Genomic DNA, 17,378 nt, shown 5'->3' with positions numbered 1-17,378 from the left:
TCCTCTCCGTGGTTGAGCTAGTTCTTCCACACTGACTACTTAAAGACATAGCTGCTGGTGGCTCGAGCTCGTATCACGGGCAGGTCTTGATGGCGATTCGAGCGTTGCTCTGTGCCCTCTTACTTTTTGCCGCTCATGCTGGTCGTGCTCACCCGGTGGTGCAAACTCGCGCGTTGAACGAAACGGCCCTTCCAGCGCCATTCTGTTTCCCGGCCTTGGGGTTTCCGATGCCTCCGGTTTTACCGCGTGATAACACACACTGGTGGTGCGATCCTAGTACGGAATATGCATTTGTTGGTTTCAGTTACGAAGTAACCGCTTGTACGTCTATTAGCTGCACCGACTTGATCATACCGTCCGCATTGACACTTATTGTGACGCCGCGTTCCATGACCGTTGAAATTAGGTCAAAGTTCTACGCAACTCAACAAAGAGTTTGCCGACATTCGGAATCATTTCAACTCTCGCTATGTCCGCCTCTACGGCGCATGCGATCGAGATGGATTCTAGTAAGCCGGCTCGCATCTTTCAATCTCTTTGCCACAAACGCTAACGCCGTTTCACAGTGATGATATCGTTGATGCAGCTTGGGATAATGGACTGGGCGTCCATGCTCTGATCTGGGTGAGAGTTAACTTTTCATTCAAGTCGCCGGGCGGGCTCATACCGTTTTGCCTATCATAGTTTGGTTTCACCGGAGGCGATATCTGGATGACCAGACGCGACACGCTCCTAGCAACGCTGCATGCTAACCCCAAAGCGAAATTTGTTACGCGGGGTGTGCAGTTCGGGTCGGAACCGCTGTACGATAACGTGCTCCCGCATCAAGAACTTGCCCAGCAGGTGCTCCTTGCCAAAGCAAACCTCTCCGACCTGAATATCCCTGTCACAGTGAGCGAGCTCGCGTACGGGTACCAGGAACGCGGAGGCGCGCAGGATGTGCTAGACGCTATCGACTTTATCAATATCCACATGCTGCCGTTCTTTGATCAGAACGCTTCCACTGGTACGTATTCAACGTATCAGCTCATGCAGACATGTTCATCTGCGTTTACGCGGGCACTACAGCAAATAACTCTTGGCCCATCGTACTCGAAAACCTCGAATTCTTCGTTGACAATGGAGGGGGGAAGAAGATGTACTTTGATGAGGTACGTCTTCACCCAATCACTGGTTCTTGACGCACGGGACTCAGGCTGACAATCTGGTTAATACTGTGCAGAATGGCTGGCCCTCAGTAACATCGCCAAGCGTGCAACCCAATAGTCCATATGCTGTTGCCGACATTCCAAACGAGCAGGTGTGTTCTCCCACTCAACGTAAATATTATTTCGTTCGACCTGTACCAATTATAGGCGTATTTCGAATTGCTCGATTCGAAGTGCGAATACCTCAAGGATGTCGAGGGTAGAGGGATAGGCTGGTTCGCGCATATCTACTCCGACAACCAGGAACCTGGTTATGGTATATACAATTTGTCGGGGCATCTCAAGTTTCCCTTCCATCCCCGAACGGAATGCTAGTGACCTAGACGAGTACATGGGAATTGTCTCAGAGTAAATGCTGAAAGTGAGCCTTCTCTTCGATTTCGTGACTGATGCCATCCGTACGGTTCGCTACTCGTGGCTCTCACATCAACGATGGCGAGCAATTCAATGCCATCGTATCGGATAAACGGAGACGTTCGTGGTCCGTGGTGCTATGCTAGTCGACATGCGGCAGAACAGTCACGCTGCCTCACCACCATTACAGTGATTGCACCTTTACATGGCAAGTGCTAATTTTGCTGGCGGTAATGGCTTCAATGTAAACTTGTAGCCAATCAATGACTCAGTCAATGTGCCTTCCTTGCACCACATGATTAATTGATTCATCATCCCCTCTCATAGCTTTCATACAAAGTTTGACGTCGGAGAGGTGTTGAAGTTTTCCCCGAGACCACGGAGCAAAGTTCAATAGTAGAAAAGTCCGCAGTGATTGCGTACAGAGTACGGATACAGCGCCTCTGATAAATAAACGAGATAGAGCGATTGTCCATAACAAGTCCGTACGCGACAATCATCGAATGAACCATTTAGACGAGGAGCGCGATCACAGTAGTCACAGCAATAGAGAAAGAAGCAACAGCGAACAATGAACCAACAGGAACGACAGTGGTAAACGCGCTGTTTGAAGTACTACTGGAGACTTCGTTGCTGGCCGTCTGGCTGACTGTCGCGGGCTGTGGGGAACCTAGGAATGGCACGCATCAAACAACAGAATACTCATGAAGATATGGAGATGTAGCGCACTCAAGAAGCTTGCACCGCATTCGTTCGAAATAGTTCCGTTAACGCCAGAGGTAACCAAGTTGGGGAACGCTTCGTTGAAGACATCGAATGCCGCCTGTGTGCAGTCCGTGCAGGTTACATTACTCGGCACATTGGGAATGCTTCCTTGAGCGATCTGCGAGATCAACGACTTGATGTTGGACGGCGTAAGCGTGCCAGTGTATGGCTGGATATTAGTGAGGGTCTCCGTGGCGCAAAGAGTGTTGTTGTTCGAGGTACTGCGTAGGAGTGTGAGGAAGAGTGCACGAGTAGACGTGATCGGCCAGTCGGATCAAAAGGAAGAAATATCTAGGAACTCACTCGGATAGACACAAAATCTTTCGCACTGTCGGATAGAACTCCTGTACCACCGACGGCAGCTGGGCGATCTGCGAAGACGACAAGCCAAGGGACTGTAGATCGCTAGAGCAGCCCGAAGTGACATTGCCGACCAACGCGGTCAACGTGGCGTTGTTGCAGGCTGGCTGAGCGCAGAGACCTGTCAACCAGTTGTTCACCGGGCCGATGACCGAGGTGTTAGAGTTGGTAACGATGAGACCAGCCAACGACGACAGGTCCAGACAATTTGCATCGCTGGAGGTCACAAGGCTTGCCAGGGTCGACTGACACTGCGATGAGAGACTACCAAAGTTCCTTCGTAAGCTCCATACCCAACAAAAGTTGGATTACAAAACTTACGACTGCGCTGCCACGAGCTGTGCGCCTGCCACAGCAGCCAAGACCGCCCCGAGGGAGATTTGCCTGACCGACAACATATCGAAATGGCAAAGGGTGAAGACAGGAATAAAGTGGAACGCGGGGTCGTGGAGCAAAGAGCAGCGCTGCTGCGTGAATCAATAACCGTTATAGGAGAGGTAATTAAGGTAGGGAGCAAGATGATGGAAATAGGCGGACGACGGATGCAAGTCTTTTATTCCCCCTTTGTTACGAACTTGGCCGAGAGATGTCAGGCAGCCACACTGTGCGCCGAGACATTTGACTCCAGACTGCGGCCGGTTGCATCCTGTCCTCGGCTGGATCGTGTTGTCCAGTGCATGCAGGTCACGTTATTCTCGGTATTCTATAACTCCACGGCGGTGAAGTTCTCCCCGGACGCATCTCAAAGAAAATGTCCAGTGAGCTAACAGGCAACTCGGTTCTGACTACTACGCGCAAGTACTCACGAATATTTGGCAACGATCGAAGCCGGGGCCCATTCTGATCGTGACGGGCTCCTGGCAAGCGGAAATCGGAAACTCCTACATTGACTATCATATATATCAGCTGTCGCGATCGTCTAACGGTCAGTTTGGTTCTGAAGACCTCTGGCAGAGTCGGAAAGGTCACCGTGCATGTGAGGAGATATGCACAGTTGCGGTAATGAATTAGGTTAAGTTCGGGTGCTGCCTTCCGCTGCTCTTAACTTATGCTGATAACCATCGTCGACATCCCACGCAATTCCGTAAAAGAGCTCTTCCGTATGGGCCATGGGGTATTCCAAATACTATGCTAGTGAGAAACACAATTATATTGAGCACTTCTTGGCACTTCTTAATGTCTGGAAAATTTATAGGAGTGCGTTCGAGATTGAGTTCATAGGAACAACAGTGACAGGTATAGAAATAAATTAATGTACGTAGGTGTGGATTTGGGACACGCTGATATCCTGTTACGCATCAGAAATCACAGCTTCCAGTACTGTATGCTAGCCACCGCGCGCTCGAACGGAAACTCGCCATTCCAACTCTCCACATCCCTGCTGCTGTCGATCAGCGCCGCATGCAGCTCACCGACTGCTGTCCGCGCTGCGGCGATGTCCGTAACACTCCCGGCCGCCATCTCCTCCTTGGAACTTTGAATCGCCTGCGTTATATCTGCATCAATCGCAGCGAGGACATCTGCGATTTCGCTGTCCTCCTCCCAACGCAGCCCAATCGTCGCTCGGACGAAACCGGTCAGCACGCCGAGACTGGTAAAGCCCATTCCAGCACCGTACAAGACGCGTGCTCTCCGAAGGGCATGCGGTAGCTCGGCCGAGGGGCGCGACGTCCCGTCATTGAGCCTCACGAAGAGCTTCACGCGCGTAGGAGGGGTTCGAGCGTTCACCTTTTCCAAGTGACGACGCGCGGCAGTGGTAAATGCGGAGGTGACCGCAGGGGGAGAGGTCGCCAGCATAGTCCGGACAACCGCGCGTAGACTGTTCACTCAACGTCAGGCTTGCGTCAAGCATGTAAAATGCGGGGTAACGTGCTCATCGGCCGTCGCATTGGCAATGAAGCTATCCAGCATCAAGTTGCTGGAACCATCTGAGCTCAGGTTAGTCCCACCGAGCGCAGAAAGAGGGGACGCACACATGTCCGAGGATTGGTCGGGCTTCGTGACGGGTTTCCGGGGCAGGCATAGTGGAGATGTTGTCTGTACGCAGACATAGCTCAGACTCTTATGGCGCGCCCGGCCTTGTAGAATCATCCGGTCTATCGACCGTTTCCAGCGTTATATGCACTTGTGAAGTCAGGCCTCCCTATATCTGTCAGCAATCGGTTCAGGGTACAGCGCTTGCGGTGGAAAAATAGCCGGAGCATATCATCAACTGTTAGGTTGGCGATTTGAGTACCGATTGAAATTTCAGGGTCAGCGGCGCTCTTCGCACTGAGTGATAATCGACAGATATGGATCGAAGCTGCTTGTGTGCTGCCGCACAGGCAGCTTCGTGCACCTACGTGCCAGCTCGCGTGATCTGCACCGCCTCAGGAAGAGAGGACGATGGAGCCCTGGCCGAAGATAAGGACGAAGCACCCACCTGTCGCTCAGAAACGGGCCCGCCAGCGTGCAGCTTTTGCATCGCGGCGATTTGGCTGTATGCCTGTGAATCATGCTTGCATCTTTGGCGTCATTCACTCCGAATGCGACGCCGGCAGCGCCTTCCACGCGCCTACTTATCATCGATGACCCGTCAACCGAAAACTTGATCGTGGTGTAAGAGCATGTGGGTCTAGCCGCCATTCTTTCCAAACTATCGCGAAGTTAGTGAAGTCGGGTGACTTCATACGGCCAAGGTACCCAACTTTTCGGCGCTGCTGTAGGTTGCCATAACCGTGAATCTGAATACCACCTGACGGGCCCGAAAATGTGTACGACCTGCGGCCATTGACCTCCACAAGAACTTGTCGATCAGGTCGCCGGACACATTACTCGCACCCGAGGGTATCTTCGGTACCTTGACTAGCATTTGGTGGTCATGAGCATGCAGCAGTGGTACTCCCTTCAAAGAAGCCAGGAAGGGAAATTTCATCGATGAACTCACGGTGTCCGCAGAGCTGGCAAGGGCCTGTCCTATGTAGCTTCAGCGTGCGATACTGTGTACGTATACATTGGTCATGTGTACCTACCGAGATACCTATCTGTCCTTCCCTGATATGACGAGGATAGCAGGGTGGGCCACGCATTCCATTCGCACAAATCCTCGTTGCAGCAATACCACCTGTACATGTCCGATATGGAGTTGACCCGCAGGAAGATGCGGAGCGCGAACACGGCCGCTTTATTCACCGTCATCTACGCTCTGTTTGGACAAAAGACTGCAGGTACGTAGCAACTTGCAACGAGCTATTTGATCGGAACAGATAATACCTTACACAGTATGTAAGAGGGACGAAATTTTCATGGGTTGCAAATACCTGCCGCCATACGTTGTTTCAATTTTCTGCCAGACGATGCCCAGGATTGGCACCGCCACCTGGTGGCCTACCGCATACAAATACGTTAAAATTGCACCATCTTGGTCCGCGCTCGGAGCGAGCGGGACTCTTGTGCGCTCCGGCACTCAATATTCAATACTCATCGATACTACGTCTTAGCCATTGAGCCAGTAAAACACCTCATTCTGAGTCATCGTGGAATACTAATTTTTTCTCGAAAACATTCACGCCGCCTAAGGTTGCCCGGGATTGCAGAGAGTTCTGCTGTGAGTGCAGTTCGGCGATCACTCTGATCGCCGGGGAGATGTAACTGCGAATGTTGCAGGACCCCCGACAATTGGGGAAGGTCCCTGAGCCAGTTACGGACAAATTTTGACCTTTCGAGCGCCTCATGCCGGTATTTCACGGACAAATCAGGGGGTTGGCCTGATCCGGGGCCGGACAAACGCAGCCTGGCGGGGGAAGGCGGACAGGGCCTCGTCGGAGGAGGCGGCGTCTACGCCGCAGCATCTAGCCGCCCCCTCAGAAGCGCCCAAATTACCTTTTTAAGGTTAGACCGCGGAAGCAAAAAATGCCTCATTTTTCACGGACATTTTGGGCCAAAATTTTTCTCCCAACGGACATTTTTCCCCTCTCCGGATCAGGCCTATTCACCAATTGTCGGGGGTCCTAATGTTGCCCGCCCGTGCGTTGGTGTTAGGCCAACAATCGAGACGGTCAGCACATCATCCCTATCGCCCAACTGCCATCTGCCATCCGGCGACCATACGTGATCCAGTGTAACCGATCTGTAAACACTCCTGTTGACCCGGTGTTGAAATGCGAGCCGATTCGACAATATATGAGCTCGTGTAGCACTGGCAGAGTTTGATTGAACTTTCAGTCCTCTCGATTATCGTGATCGACGCTGACATGTCTGTGGACACCCCTTTGATGTCTGCTCGCCAGGGGACATTCCGCCTTGGTCCCTTTGTCGTCCCCCGCATCTGGACGGGTCTCTGGCAGCTCTCCAGCAATGCCTGGGGAAGCGCTCCGACGCCCAAGGTTCGCCGCCAAATGGCTCTGTACGCAGAGCTCGGTTACACCGCATTTGGTGAGTAGGACAGTCGGCTGCCTTGTTCATCTCTGACACCCAGTCCGCCTTTACATAGACATGGTGAGCCTGAGCGTACCCGCATAGTGACTTTTATTAATTACAGTCGGACTCCCCCTTCTCTTCAGGGTGTGCACACTGTCTCTGTTCCACGATGCGGTGCACCTCATGCAAAATCTTCACTTACGCAGCTGATCATTATGGTAGCTCTGAGATTATCTTTGTACGCATTCTCTTGATCTTCTCTTCCTAGATTGCTGATACTAAGAGGACATCACCGTAGGGACAATTTCGGCAAAATTTGCCCCATCCTGAGAGTGTAGTTGGCGCCACGAAGTGGTGTGTTTTCCGCCCCACGAATCCAACGCGCGCCGTAGTAGAGGCTGCGGTACAAGAGCGTCTCGATCGCATGCAAGCACAGCGCGTCGATCTGTTGCAGGTCAATTTTAACTTTTCCTTCATGGCGGTAAATATCTTAACATAATTCTTCTCCAGTTTCATTGGCAGGATTACAGCGACAAGGGCTACTTGACCGCCCTACGATACTTGCAAGATCTGCAGGCTGAGGGTAAAATCGCGACGATTGGATTGTGCAATTTTGATACAATTCGCACCGATGAAATCTGCACGGAGTTGGGGCCGGGATCCATTGTATCAAATCAGATTCAGGTCAGCTGAGGTCTCTTCTCTTCCACGATGGTCTCAGGATAAACGGGAGATTGTTGTAGTTCTCGCTGATCGACACGCGTCCGCTCCACGGGATGGCGGACGTCTGTGGGAAGCACGGTATTAAACTGCTTACATATGGTACACTGGTGAGTGGTAGTCGTCACATACGTTTAAGCGTTTGTCTTGATCGGGGAACCTAGTGCGGCGGTTTCCTCGCAGACAAATGGTTTCACAAGGCTGAGCCAGATCTCTATTCCGGGAACCTTACCCCGTCCCAACGCAAGGTACAATTCTTCAGTGTCTCCAAGGGCTTCACTCCGTTCTCAACTCCATCTCAGTATCTCGACATGATTCTGAAAGCGTGGGGAGACTGGTCCTTATTCCAGTCCCTGCTATCTGTGCTACGCGACATTGGCGACAGACATGGTGGTGTTAGCATAGCGAATGTGGCGACACGCTGGGTGCTCGACCATCCTTGCGTTGGCGCTGTTATCATAGGCATGTTTCACACTCTTCCAGGGCGTCTCATTGATAGGCGCAGTTTCGTTACTTATCCATTTTGAATCAACAGGCGCGCGGATGGGCTTGTCTGAACACACCGATGACAATCAGAAAGTGTTCGCCTTGCAGCTCACCAACGCAGATAAGGCAGCGATCGAAGTGGTGCTAGAACGCTCGAATGGTAGACGATTGATTACAACAATTGGAGACTGCGGGGCGGAATATCGATAATGGTGAGTATTGTGGTACATGTTACCATGTTATTTCGAACGACCACAGAGTAGGCTGTGAAGTGTTCGGACGTGAATATCTACTGTCTGGGTGATTCGAACCAGTCGAATGGTACTAATAGTAAACCCTCTGAGCTCCACATGATCTTTGTGCGGCCTATAAGTATTATAGCAATGTATCCGTCTATTCACAACAGCACTCTGAGCATCTGGGGCGGGAGCGTACTGATGTGTTAAAAAGGTGAAGTTCCTTGCAGAGCCGCGCTGAATAAAAATGACCACGATGACTACGAGCTCCACGAGTCTTCTGAAGAACTCGAGAATATATTCATTGGTTCGACTCAGATCAAGCTGATGGCACGAGTTGTGCTCCGGATCCAAGTCACTGCAACTGCTGGACGCTTGGAGCACTATCAATGCTGCGGCCTTCCACTGGCACCCATTTCCGACCGGCCAGGGACTACAGGCCACAGTGCTTGCTGAAAATGTAAGTAAATGCTAAAGAAAGTCTGTGTGTCATCCGTCGCATCGTGCATGATGTCCATGTCTCCTTTCTTCAGTTCAAATTGGGACTAATGTTCATATCAGCCCGCGGCGGCGGGACCCAAGTTGTAACTTGTTGGCCTGTTGTAGCACTATGGCAGCCATTCGGTGACGATTATTTTATTCGCAAGGTCATTGGTTGACATAGATCTGACCAATGCGCCAACTTACTAGTCTCCCGAAGGCAGATGGTAGACAACTCTGCTTCAACCTCGTACCTCGCATACTGTAGGTTTTCAATCCGGACAGGCTTTGCCTTTTTTGGTTCGAAAAATCTCATAAAATCTCATAAATTGAGAAAAAATTATTGGCGGGGTGGTTGAAAATCCGTGTGACCTGTGACCATCCGGATTAGTCGTAAACCTACAGTATCCGTGTCTGTACAACCGTGACTTACCGGTGTCGGCCGCAGGTTACAGAGGTCTGAAAGCTTCTCTCAGGAGTGATGCTACCATGGAGATACTTTATCCCGCAGCCGCATTCTGTGCATAATGAAGCGATAGGCGAGTATAAGATAAAACGCAGCTGCACCGTGGACCACTGCACAGTCCATGGACTATTTTGACTTCCTTCGTCTGCCAGACATCCAAACGGGAGACGGAGGAGTGCCTCCTACCCAGTTTACACCTGCGTTGGATACGCAATTAGCGATTACCCCAGTCAGTGATATTAATCTCACGTTCCAATCAATATTCAAGCCTGCTCTAGGTTGGAACTCCCGCAGAACACCTAGACACAGCAAGCTCGCTCACCGTTTCTGTTTCTACGACGTTCTACCCAACAGCAGACATTGACGTACATTCGTCTGATCTCATCCTGATATCGACCAATAACGTCTTCTTTCACGCTTACCGTTTGTTTAGGGCGTCACACAACGGCTTTGGTGGTTCGCTCCCACTCAGCACGAGTTCCGAGGAGAATGAGGAAGGGTTTGTCCCGATGACTACCCTCACCGAATCTGCAGATGTTTTAAACGTCGTACGTCTACAGCATCTCCTGCACCCGATACGCCCCTTCATTTGACACGCTCTCCGCCGCCCTGTCTGCCTTGGTCAATTATGGTGTCTCTCCCGTATATCACTCTTCCGGATCATCCCCGCTTTTTGCCCTACTACTCGCGCATGCACCTACGCTCCCCATACAAACGTATGCGCTCGCTGCCCGTCATGGTCTCGAAGAGGCCGCTATTGCCATCTCCCCTTACCTACTCTCGTTCTCTCTCCCGACCTCGACAGATGAGCTTGCCGCACGGATCGGTCCACTGTATCCGAAACGTCTTTTCTTCCTCCATTACGACCGTATGAGCTCACTGAAGCGTCTCCTCCTTCATCCGCCTATTCCACACGCTCCCACATCGGTGTGTGATGTTCCGGAGCAGAAGACACTCACGCGTCTCTGGGCGCTGGCCTCTGCGCAAATCGTTTGGGATGCCAGACCTAGTTAGTGCGTCTTGCCATGACTGCGGAAGTGTAGTCTCAGCATGTATCCATTCTCCACCTTAGATTTATCGACAGCCTTACTTGAAGTGGCTCTCGGCCCTTTGGAGAACGAGCTCTCGTGCGACCTGTGTAAACAATCGCTGCGAGGGCGAGTGGGTCATCTCCTCTCAGAATGGGCGGCCATAAAGGTACTCCGTATCGCTCTTCCTCTGCTAATTGTCGTCCAGGTCACGACACCGATTCAACACCCAGAGATCGATCTGACGTACTCTGGTTCATGCTGCAGTATTCACTTGTGCGTAAATTGCTGGATCTCCCTCATGCAGTTTCTGTTCCAACTGTGTCTGAGCTTCTAATGACTCGTACTCAACTTTTTCAGTTCGGAACGCTCCATTTCGGTGCTTCTCTGGAGCTTCGCTGTGGTTCTTCATCGAGCTCCCTCGTTTCTTTTGCCAAACCATTCAAACATGGCTCTCATAATGCTCATGTCATCACTCTTCTCGTCGGGCTTCTGCTAGTAGCTTGGTTAGTGCGATAGTTATCCTGAACTTCCTCGCATACTGAGTGCTAGTACGTGGCGCTGAGAGGCTCCGACTGAGCTGTTTCAATCCTGTGCTTGGCTTCATCTGAAGCGTGAGCGTGCGATTGGTGTGCGATCTCCCTCCTCTGCACATTGAAGCCTGCAGACCGCAGGCTTGTCGCTCAGCGACTTGAAATACGACCAGTACTGACGGGTGTAAGATTGATAGCCACGTGGCAAAGGCGGCCTATGAACATCTTAATCTTCAAGTTCGAGACATTTCGAGTTGGTCGGTTGTTAGAAACTCACAGAATCATCGGCCACTCTTCTGTCGTTTTCGCTTTCCACGGTGTCGGACAAGCTTGCCGCATGAATCGGACCGCTCTACCTCAAGCGTCTTTTCTTCATGCATCAGAACCGTATGAACGAGCTCAAGCGCCTTCTTTTAGAACCGCCACGCCTGCATACCCCGAACAATGTGTGCGGTCTCATGCGGCAGCGAACGCTTGCTCTCGCGTGGGCACTGGAGGCGGCCCATCTGCTCTGGGAGGTCTGACCTGGTACGTACACAAACTCCAATTTTTGCACCATGGTAGCTGATCAACTGATACAACTCTGTAATACCAGATTTATCGGTGGCGTCGCTTCAGGCTGCACTCAGGCCCCTTGAGAACGAATTCTCATGCATTCTGTGCAAGCAGGCCTTGCGAGAACGCGTCCCGCACCTCAAACAGCATGGTCTAAGGTGAAGGTACTCTTGATTGACAATCATTTTGTTTTTCCCTGCTGCCAGTGGTGCATTGACTGACTTGACACTCAGAGGACAATCTGAGGGTTTTCTTTGTAGGATGGCTGTTACAGCCACCAGTCAAGGGTGTCATTCCTTTGGCTGAAAAGAATTAAGCTCGTTTAAAATTTACTGATCTCAGCTACGTATACCTATTTCAATTTCCACTGTGTGTTGTGTGTGCCCTCCGAAACTGCGACTCTGCCACACTCTTTGAAGATTCATCCGAGTCATTGATCGGGCCCTCGGAATCGGAAGTACTAAGTGTTGAAAGTTGAGATGTCTCGCAGGATACATCGAAACATTCCACTTACAATAAACTGACCGAGCTGTACCTCGCGATTGAGAGATCGTCTGAGCAATAGTAGGTAGAGTCTCAATCCTAACCTTAGGTAACCATATTTCCCACGTCCTTCTTGGAGTCTCGTAAATATTACAATTTTGTACCTTTGATCTGCATTCTCATCATGGTGTGTTATGTCTGCTTCGTCTGGATTAGTTTCCTCGTTTATACGGATTTTGTACCAGGGCAGAGCAAAGAAAACACGTAAGTTTGCTGCGGTTAAACGTATGTTGAACCCAAACGATATCCGGCTGTGGGTGGTGTCCATGTCGCAACGATTGGCAGGATATCTCATACTTGTCGGAAATGCTACAGAAAGGAGAACCAGTTGAAACAGAAGAAGAAGGAAGAAAGTGAGAAGGAGAAGGCAGTCCGTCGAGTGTATGTCCTGCCTATCATTGCATGTTCTTCGCCTTCACTTTTGAGTGTGACAGTCCTCAAATGGCTTCTTCTCTGTTCCTGCAACACAACGAGGCGCTTGTGCCGCCATATCGTGTGCTCATTGATACGAATTTCGTCAACTTCAGTCTGCAAAACAAGCTGGAGTTGATTAGCGGCATGATGGATTGTTTGTATGCCAAATGTGAGCACGCTCACTCCTCGATTACCCTCAGGAATAAACAAAGAATTTTCAGGTATACCTTGCGTCACTGATTGTGTGATGGCCGAACTGGAGAAGCTGGGCCACCGGTACCGTGTAGCTCTGAGGTATGTCGACGTTCTGCTAATCCACAATGCACATGCTAATCTGAGAGAGCAGAGTGGCTCGTGATCCACGCTTTGAGAGGCTTACTTGTTCACATACAGGAACTTATGCCGACGACTGTCTTATCCAACGTGTCACTTCGCACAAATGTTACATTGTCGCTACCTGCGACCGAGAGCTTCGTCGGCGCATTCGCAAAATCCCGGGAGTGCCTCTCATGTATATCGTCAGAAGACGATATGCGATAGAGAGGCTGCCCGACCAGGGTGCTCCTATCTGAGGTTACTTATATTGACTGCTTGCATATTCTATCCACTCCTGTAGTTATACTGTTGTATGTCTCTGTCGATTTAGATGACGTAATGTCTCCACTGATACTTGCATTTCCTATGGGCGATTTTGCTTGAATCCGCACTGCCACAACGCAAACAGAACCACATAACGCGTCGCGCGTTTCATTGGCAGATACATACACATCTCAACTTCATCCAACACTTACGAGTTGTAACCACCCTTTCGTTTCTCACTGGAACGTATACACCACACGATGACTGCAGGAGACGATATCATTCCTCCTGCATACTCCTATGCATGGACGCCTAACTCTGACATTCCCTTGTCAGACTTTCTGACAAAGGTATGGGTACGCCCGAACATTGTATTTGATTGATTGTGATCAATTCGCGACAGTACAAACCGTCAATGGTGCAAGATGACGGTACGAAGCCAGTGAATACATCAGTCGCGCAAATAAGTGTGATCGCTGACGTCCCTGCAGTGGCTGTGGGTGAGGAAACCAGTGCAAGGCAGGGAGAACGACAACGCAGAAGCTGCGATCGAAGAAGCTGCTGAATACTGTAGGCTATTGGTACCACGTATGTTGCGTATTGATTGAATTTTCTTCACAGTGAAGGAGGTGACAGAGAAGGTTGAAGTGGTCAAGGCGGGTCGCGTTTTACATCAAAACTCTCAATCGTTGTTAAGGCTGATTATGGTCACACAGAACGATCCCAGTGTTCCAATACGTTCAAATAAAAAGAAGGGATTAAAGAGCAAGAAGGAAGTCCGAGAGGAAGTATGCGCACATCAATCCAGGACTGTTGTCTCCTAACTTCAACTTACTTCCGATAGATTCAAGCCCAAGCAACTGAGAAACTGAAAGAAATATCATTACGTCACAGCTATGTGGTTGGCAAATGGTCTTTTATTCTGGTAAACGCGGTGGCCTGTGTTCTCACGCCCATTGCAGGCTTATCTTTGCCCCTCCGGAGAGGGTAGACGCCATCTGGTTGACGATCGCCAGTGAGTCGCTTCACACCTTTATATACATTCGCTGTACAACCACTCTTTAGATTCCCTCATTTTGGGGCCTCTGTCAGATACGTGTGCAGATACGGCCAAAGTGGCTACGTGTTCACAGAATGAGACTGCAAATCATACGCACGTGTTGTGTCTGTACATGCCTAATGTATATGACAAGAGCATCGTTACCGAGGTGAGGTCCATTTTGTTCTCGTGATTCCAAAGACGCGCTCAACAACGCCATTATACAGGTTATGAAGGTGTTGCTGGGCAAGCACGGCATGACGCTGACGGGCGTCAAGTCCGACTTATACACTCTTATTGGTATATTATTACCACTCAAATGTCATTCCCGATGTTGACATGGATGTTGGTGTGTCCAGGCCTTGATAGCAAGCACCCAAGCGGGGTGCCGTCGACGGTCAGTGCGAGCATTTTTCGGAAAGCATTTAATTGTAAATCATGACGTGCATTTCCAGGTTTGGAAGAACGCCGCTCTTCTCAAAGATTCGGAAATAAAGGCATGTCGGATATGTGCATCCTTCCCGTGGGTGTCTTATCTGACAGCTAGATTTTAGGATCTCAAGGACAAGTACTTTGCAGAGCTCAATACTCCCAAGGATGCAGCTACTGATAAGGTCACGACACCTGCTCCCGTGAAGGCGAAACCTGCCTTGAAGAAGAAGGTTGTCGATGACGATCCCTTTGCATCGGACGATAATGATACAGACAAAGCGAAGACTAGTGAGAGGAACAGTGCAAAAGAAGCGAAGCCCGCCTCTGCAGGGCCTAGCAAGGCCAAACCCCAACCAAAGAAGAAGTCTGAGGACGCTTTCGTTTCAGACGTCGACGAAGAGGTCGAGGCAGAAGCATCGCGGAAAGCACAGGTTGCTGTGAAGAAGGTACCGGCAAAGAAGAAGCCTGTCGCAAAGAGATCCAAGGATAGCGACGATGATGATGACAACGAAGTGGAAGAAAGACCCAAAAAGAGACTGATTACTGGTAGAAAGTGAAGACTGCTCTATCGCTTGCTACGGAACTTGTATGGCACCCGAAAGGTGCGGTATTCCCATTTACAGTAGTTCCTCATTGTTCTCTTTCTTTCGGAATGAAGCGGTCGTCATTTCGTCTAACTGCTGTCCGAAAGTGAGATTTTACTCACGCTTTGCTTCGTCCTGGATTTCCTGCTTTTGTAAACGTGCCAGTGACTGGTTGCCAAACGAGACGGTCTTCTTGTTCCGTCTCTTTAAACATGTCACGCCATCGATGAAGTTTGTTTGGCTATCATCATGACCAGTTGACTTAGTATTCCAGTTTCCTTCATACCGACAGAACAAATAATTTTCAGGGTCTAGCATCCTGATGAGGTGGGGTTTTACTTAGTTCACTTCCGCGCCATCTGACAGGCAGTTACTCTCTAGAATTCATACGCTGTATTCCTACAACGGAAGTAGACACAGCTGGTACTACGGGGAGCCGTGACTTTAATGAAACCGCCAATAGCGCCGGCCTATTTCATCTCCGGCGCTGACTGTACTCAATTGTGCAGTGGCTAGGGAACGCCACTGCGAGCGTCTCCACGCTGCCTCCCGCTTTTCCATCAATATGCTTTAGCATTGGGACAGCGGCTGTTGGACCGAATTAATTTTCGTGAGCATGTGGCGTCCGACTCAAGATTCAGAAACCTGGAAACAATGGCCGTTCATATTTTCTCGCTTTATAATGCAGCTATGCATGCCTACCGCTTGTCAGTTAACGGCCTCTTCTTTTCTGCCCTCCTATTTGCCTCCATCCTTTCACTATGTTACCTACCCCAATCTCATCGCCACATCACATTCCATCCCGAAACCTTTCCGGCCAGCCCTGGAGACCCTGGAGTGTTCCCCTTGATCCACTCCACACAGAGCGGAAGCTCTGTGGCCTCCTCAACAAAGTCACAAAGTCCAATTTCGATCGTATCTCCGACGCGGTTGTCGATTGGGCACTCACAATGGAGCGGACGGAGGACATGCCGAGCATCACTCGCTTTGCATCCGTTATGCTAACGCGGGGCGTCTCAGACAGGATGCGCGCGAAGGTATATGGGGAATTGTGCCAGAGGATAATGGACGAAGTGCAAAGTGAACGGGTCCGCTGCGGGAAGGCCGATCCGTATCTCCTGGACGATCCATTTAGGTCCGCCATGCAGGCTGCTGTCCAGAGCGAATCCGAGCGAATCCTGGAGGAGGGGGATATCCAGGATCTGGCTGCTCTGACCCATTTCATTACCGAGCTCCTGATGCACGACGTTTTGGACGTAGAGAAAGCTGGCGACCTCTTCGACATGTTCTTCACTGAGACAGAAAACGGTAATGAGGACTACGCCGTGATCCTTTACAGATCTTTGTCACGACTGGTGCATGCACCCGAGATTATCGACTCTCTCGAGATCGTAGAAAGAATCGAACGATTGCTGCGACAAGGCTCGATATCTCTCAAAGTTCGCTATTTGATGATGGTAAGTGGCGCTTTCCACTTCACTGCGACTTCCGTGTTGACTTGCTGAAAGGCTGTGCTGAAACGGGCTAATGATCACGAACCGCAAGATTCATTCGAGTCATCACATCCGAGGGCCGAGATATATGGCATTGTTTCAGTTGGCAACGTCGACAATGAGCTGCGCACTCGAGATCCAGATGACCTCCAACAAATGTGCGATGATGCAGCAAAAGGTTTTGTGCTGTCGAAGGTACTCACGTCGGCAGAGGACGTATTCGGGTCGCTAGCAGCGAAAGATCGGCATTTATTCGTGGCTAGCCTCGTCTCGGTTGCGGTGTCGTCTCAGGCTGGCGATGAAGCAGACGCTACATTGGTCGCTTCGCTATTTGGGCTGAACTCCGTGCAAGAACTTTGTCCGGTCCAGGACGCTTTCATCCCGGGTTTTGAGGGCGAAATCTCACGCTTGGGGACCACCGTCCTAGACATTCCTAAGGCGTATCGCCGTGTGGCTATCATGATGAATAGTTGCGGAATGAGTCAAAGCGTCGTCGAGGATTTGGTCTTGAGAGTAGCCAGAACCAGGCGTGGTCTCATAGAGACTCTTCTCTCCGAATTTGAGACCGTCGTAACAGGTGCGCGAAAAGATCTCATTAATGTGTACTTGTGCACCTTGTGTCTAACTTGCTATAGCAGGTCATAAGCGCGAATCCTACCAAGGGATACCGTAGACTCCTCCCTGGCACACCCACACCCACATAGA

At 50.5% G+C, this 17,378-nt stretch overlaps 8 protein-coding genes across 8 annotated transcripts; 6 read left to right on the top strand and 2 right to left on the bottom strand.

Moving 5' to 3' along the window:
- Positions 1 to 227: 227 nt before the first annotated feature.
- On the top strand, positions 228 to 1,523 carry SCP_0310310 (glycoside hydrolase family 17 protein; the record flags this gene model as incomplete). Its single annotated transcript, XM_027756416.1, has 7 exons — positions 228 to 321; positions 407 to 509; positions 567 to 624; positions 685 to 1,006; positions 1,069 to 1,151; positions 1,223 to 1,300; positions 1,356 to 1,523. 7 exons carry the CDS (start codon positions 228 to 230, stop codon positions 1,521 to 1,523), a joined length of 906 nt encoding a protein of 301 aa, XP_027612217.1.
- Positions 1,524 to 2,074: 551 nt separating this feature from the next.
- SCP_0310300 (hypothetical protein) lies at positions 2,075 to 3,085 on the bottom strand (the record flags this gene model as incomplete). Its single annotated transcript, XM_027756415.1, has 4 exons — positions 2,075 to 2,232; positions 2,292 to 2,548; positions 2,631 to 2,951; positions 3,009 to 3,085. The coding sequence occupies 4 exons, from the start codon at positions 3,083 to 3,085 to the stop codon at positions 2,075 to 2,077; spliced, it is 813 nt and encodes a 270-aa protein (XP_027612216.1).
- A 907-nt stretch (positions 3,086 to 3,992) lies between these two features.
- On the bottom strand, positions 3,993 to 4,710 carry SCP_0310290 (hypothetical protein; the record flags this gene model as incomplete). Its single annotated transcript, XM_027756414.1, has 3 exons — positions 3,993 to 4,506; positions 4,561 to 4,605; positions 4,661 to 4,710. 3 exons carry the CDS (start codon positions 4,708 to 4,710, stop codon positions 3,993 to 3,995), a joined length of 609 nt encoding a protein of 202 aa, XP_027612215.1.
- Positions 4,711 to 7,022: 2,312 nt separating this feature from the next.
- On the top strand, positions 7,023 to 8,501 carry SCP_0310280 (Aldo/keto reductase; the record flags this gene model as incomplete). The annotated part of the gene is made up of 10 exons (XM_027756413.1): positions 7,023 to 7,100; positions 7,159 to 7,163; positions 7,207 to 7,229; positions 7,292 to 7,323; positions 7,384 to 7,539; positions 7,596 to 7,769; positions 7,829 to 7,915; positions 7,970 to 8,053; positions 8,108 to 8,267; positions 8,341 to 8,501. The coding sequence occupies 10 exons, from the start codon at positions 7,023 to 7,025 to the stop codon at positions 8,499 to 8,501; spliced, it is 960 nt and encodes a 319-aa protein (XP_027612214.1).
- A 987-nt stretch (positions 8,502 to 9,488) lies between these two features.
- SCP_0310270 (hypothetical protein) lies at positions 9,489 to 10,347 on the top strand (the record flags this gene model as incomplete). Its single annotated transcript, XM_027756412.1, has 4 exons — positions 9,489 to 9,546; positions 9,626 to 9,702; positions 9,752 to 10,021; positions 10,222 to 10,347. 4 exons carry the CDS (start codon positions 9,489 to 9,491, stop codon positions 10,345 to 10,347), a joined length of 531 nt encoding a protein of 176 aa, XP_027612213.1.
- A 1,909-nt stretch (positions 10,348 to 12,256) lies between these two features.
- Positions 12,257 to 13,118, top strand: SCP_0310260 (rRNA-processing protein; the record flags this gene model as incomplete). The annotated part of the gene is made up of 6 exons (XM_027756411.1): positions 12,257 to 12,259; positions 12,318 to 12,385; positions 12,448 to 12,513; positions 12,567 to 12,715; positions 12,768 to 12,840; positions 12,893 to 13,118. 6 exons carry the CDS (start codon positions 12,257 to 12,259, stop codon positions 13,116 to 13,118), a joined length of 585 nt encoding a protein of 194 aa, XP_027612212.1.
- Positions 13,119 to 13,385: 267 nt separating this feature from the next.
- On the top strand, positions 13,386 to 15,153 carry SCP_0310250 (hypothetical protein; the record flags this gene model as incomplete). The annotated part of the gene is made up of 12 exons (XM_027756410.1): positions 13,386 to 13,475; positions 13,529 to 13,567; positions 13,617 to 13,695; positions 13,747 to 13,781; positions 13,842 to 13,913; positions 13,970 to 14,037; positions 14,088 to 14,140; positions 14,191 to 14,333; positions 14,392 to 14,464; positions 14,524 to 14,561; positions 14,620 to 14,661; positions 14,719 to 15,153. The coding sequence occupies 12 exons, from the start codon at positions 13,386 to 13,388 to the stop codon at positions 15,151 to 15,153; spliced, it is 1,167 nt and encodes a 388-aa protein (XP_027612211.1).
- A 788-nt stretch (positions 15,154 to 15,941) lies between these two features.
- On the top strand, positions 15,942 to 17,346 carry SCP_0310240 (hypothetical protein; the record flags this gene model as incomplete). The annotated part of the gene is made up of 3 exons (XM_027756409.1): positions 15,942 to 16,637; positions 16,689 to 17,250; positions 17,312 to 17,346. The coding sequence occupies 3 exons, from the start codon at positions 15,942 to 15,944 to the stop codon at positions 17,344 to 17,346; spliced, it is 1,293 nt and encodes a 430-aa protein (XP_027612210.1).
- Positions 17,347 to 17,378: the final 32 nt, after the last annotated feature.

The sequence above is a fragment of the Sparassis crispa genome (genome assembly GCF_003851025.1).
Source record: "Sparassis crispa DNA, contig_000002F, whole genome shotgun sequence".
Lineage (NCBI taxonomy): Eukaryota > Fungi > Basidiomycota > Agaricomycetes > Polyporales > Sparassidaceae > Sparassis > Sparassis crispa.
The sequence above is the reverse complement of the archived record's forward strand: the minus strand, read 5'-3'. Positions and strand labels throughout refer to the sequence as shown.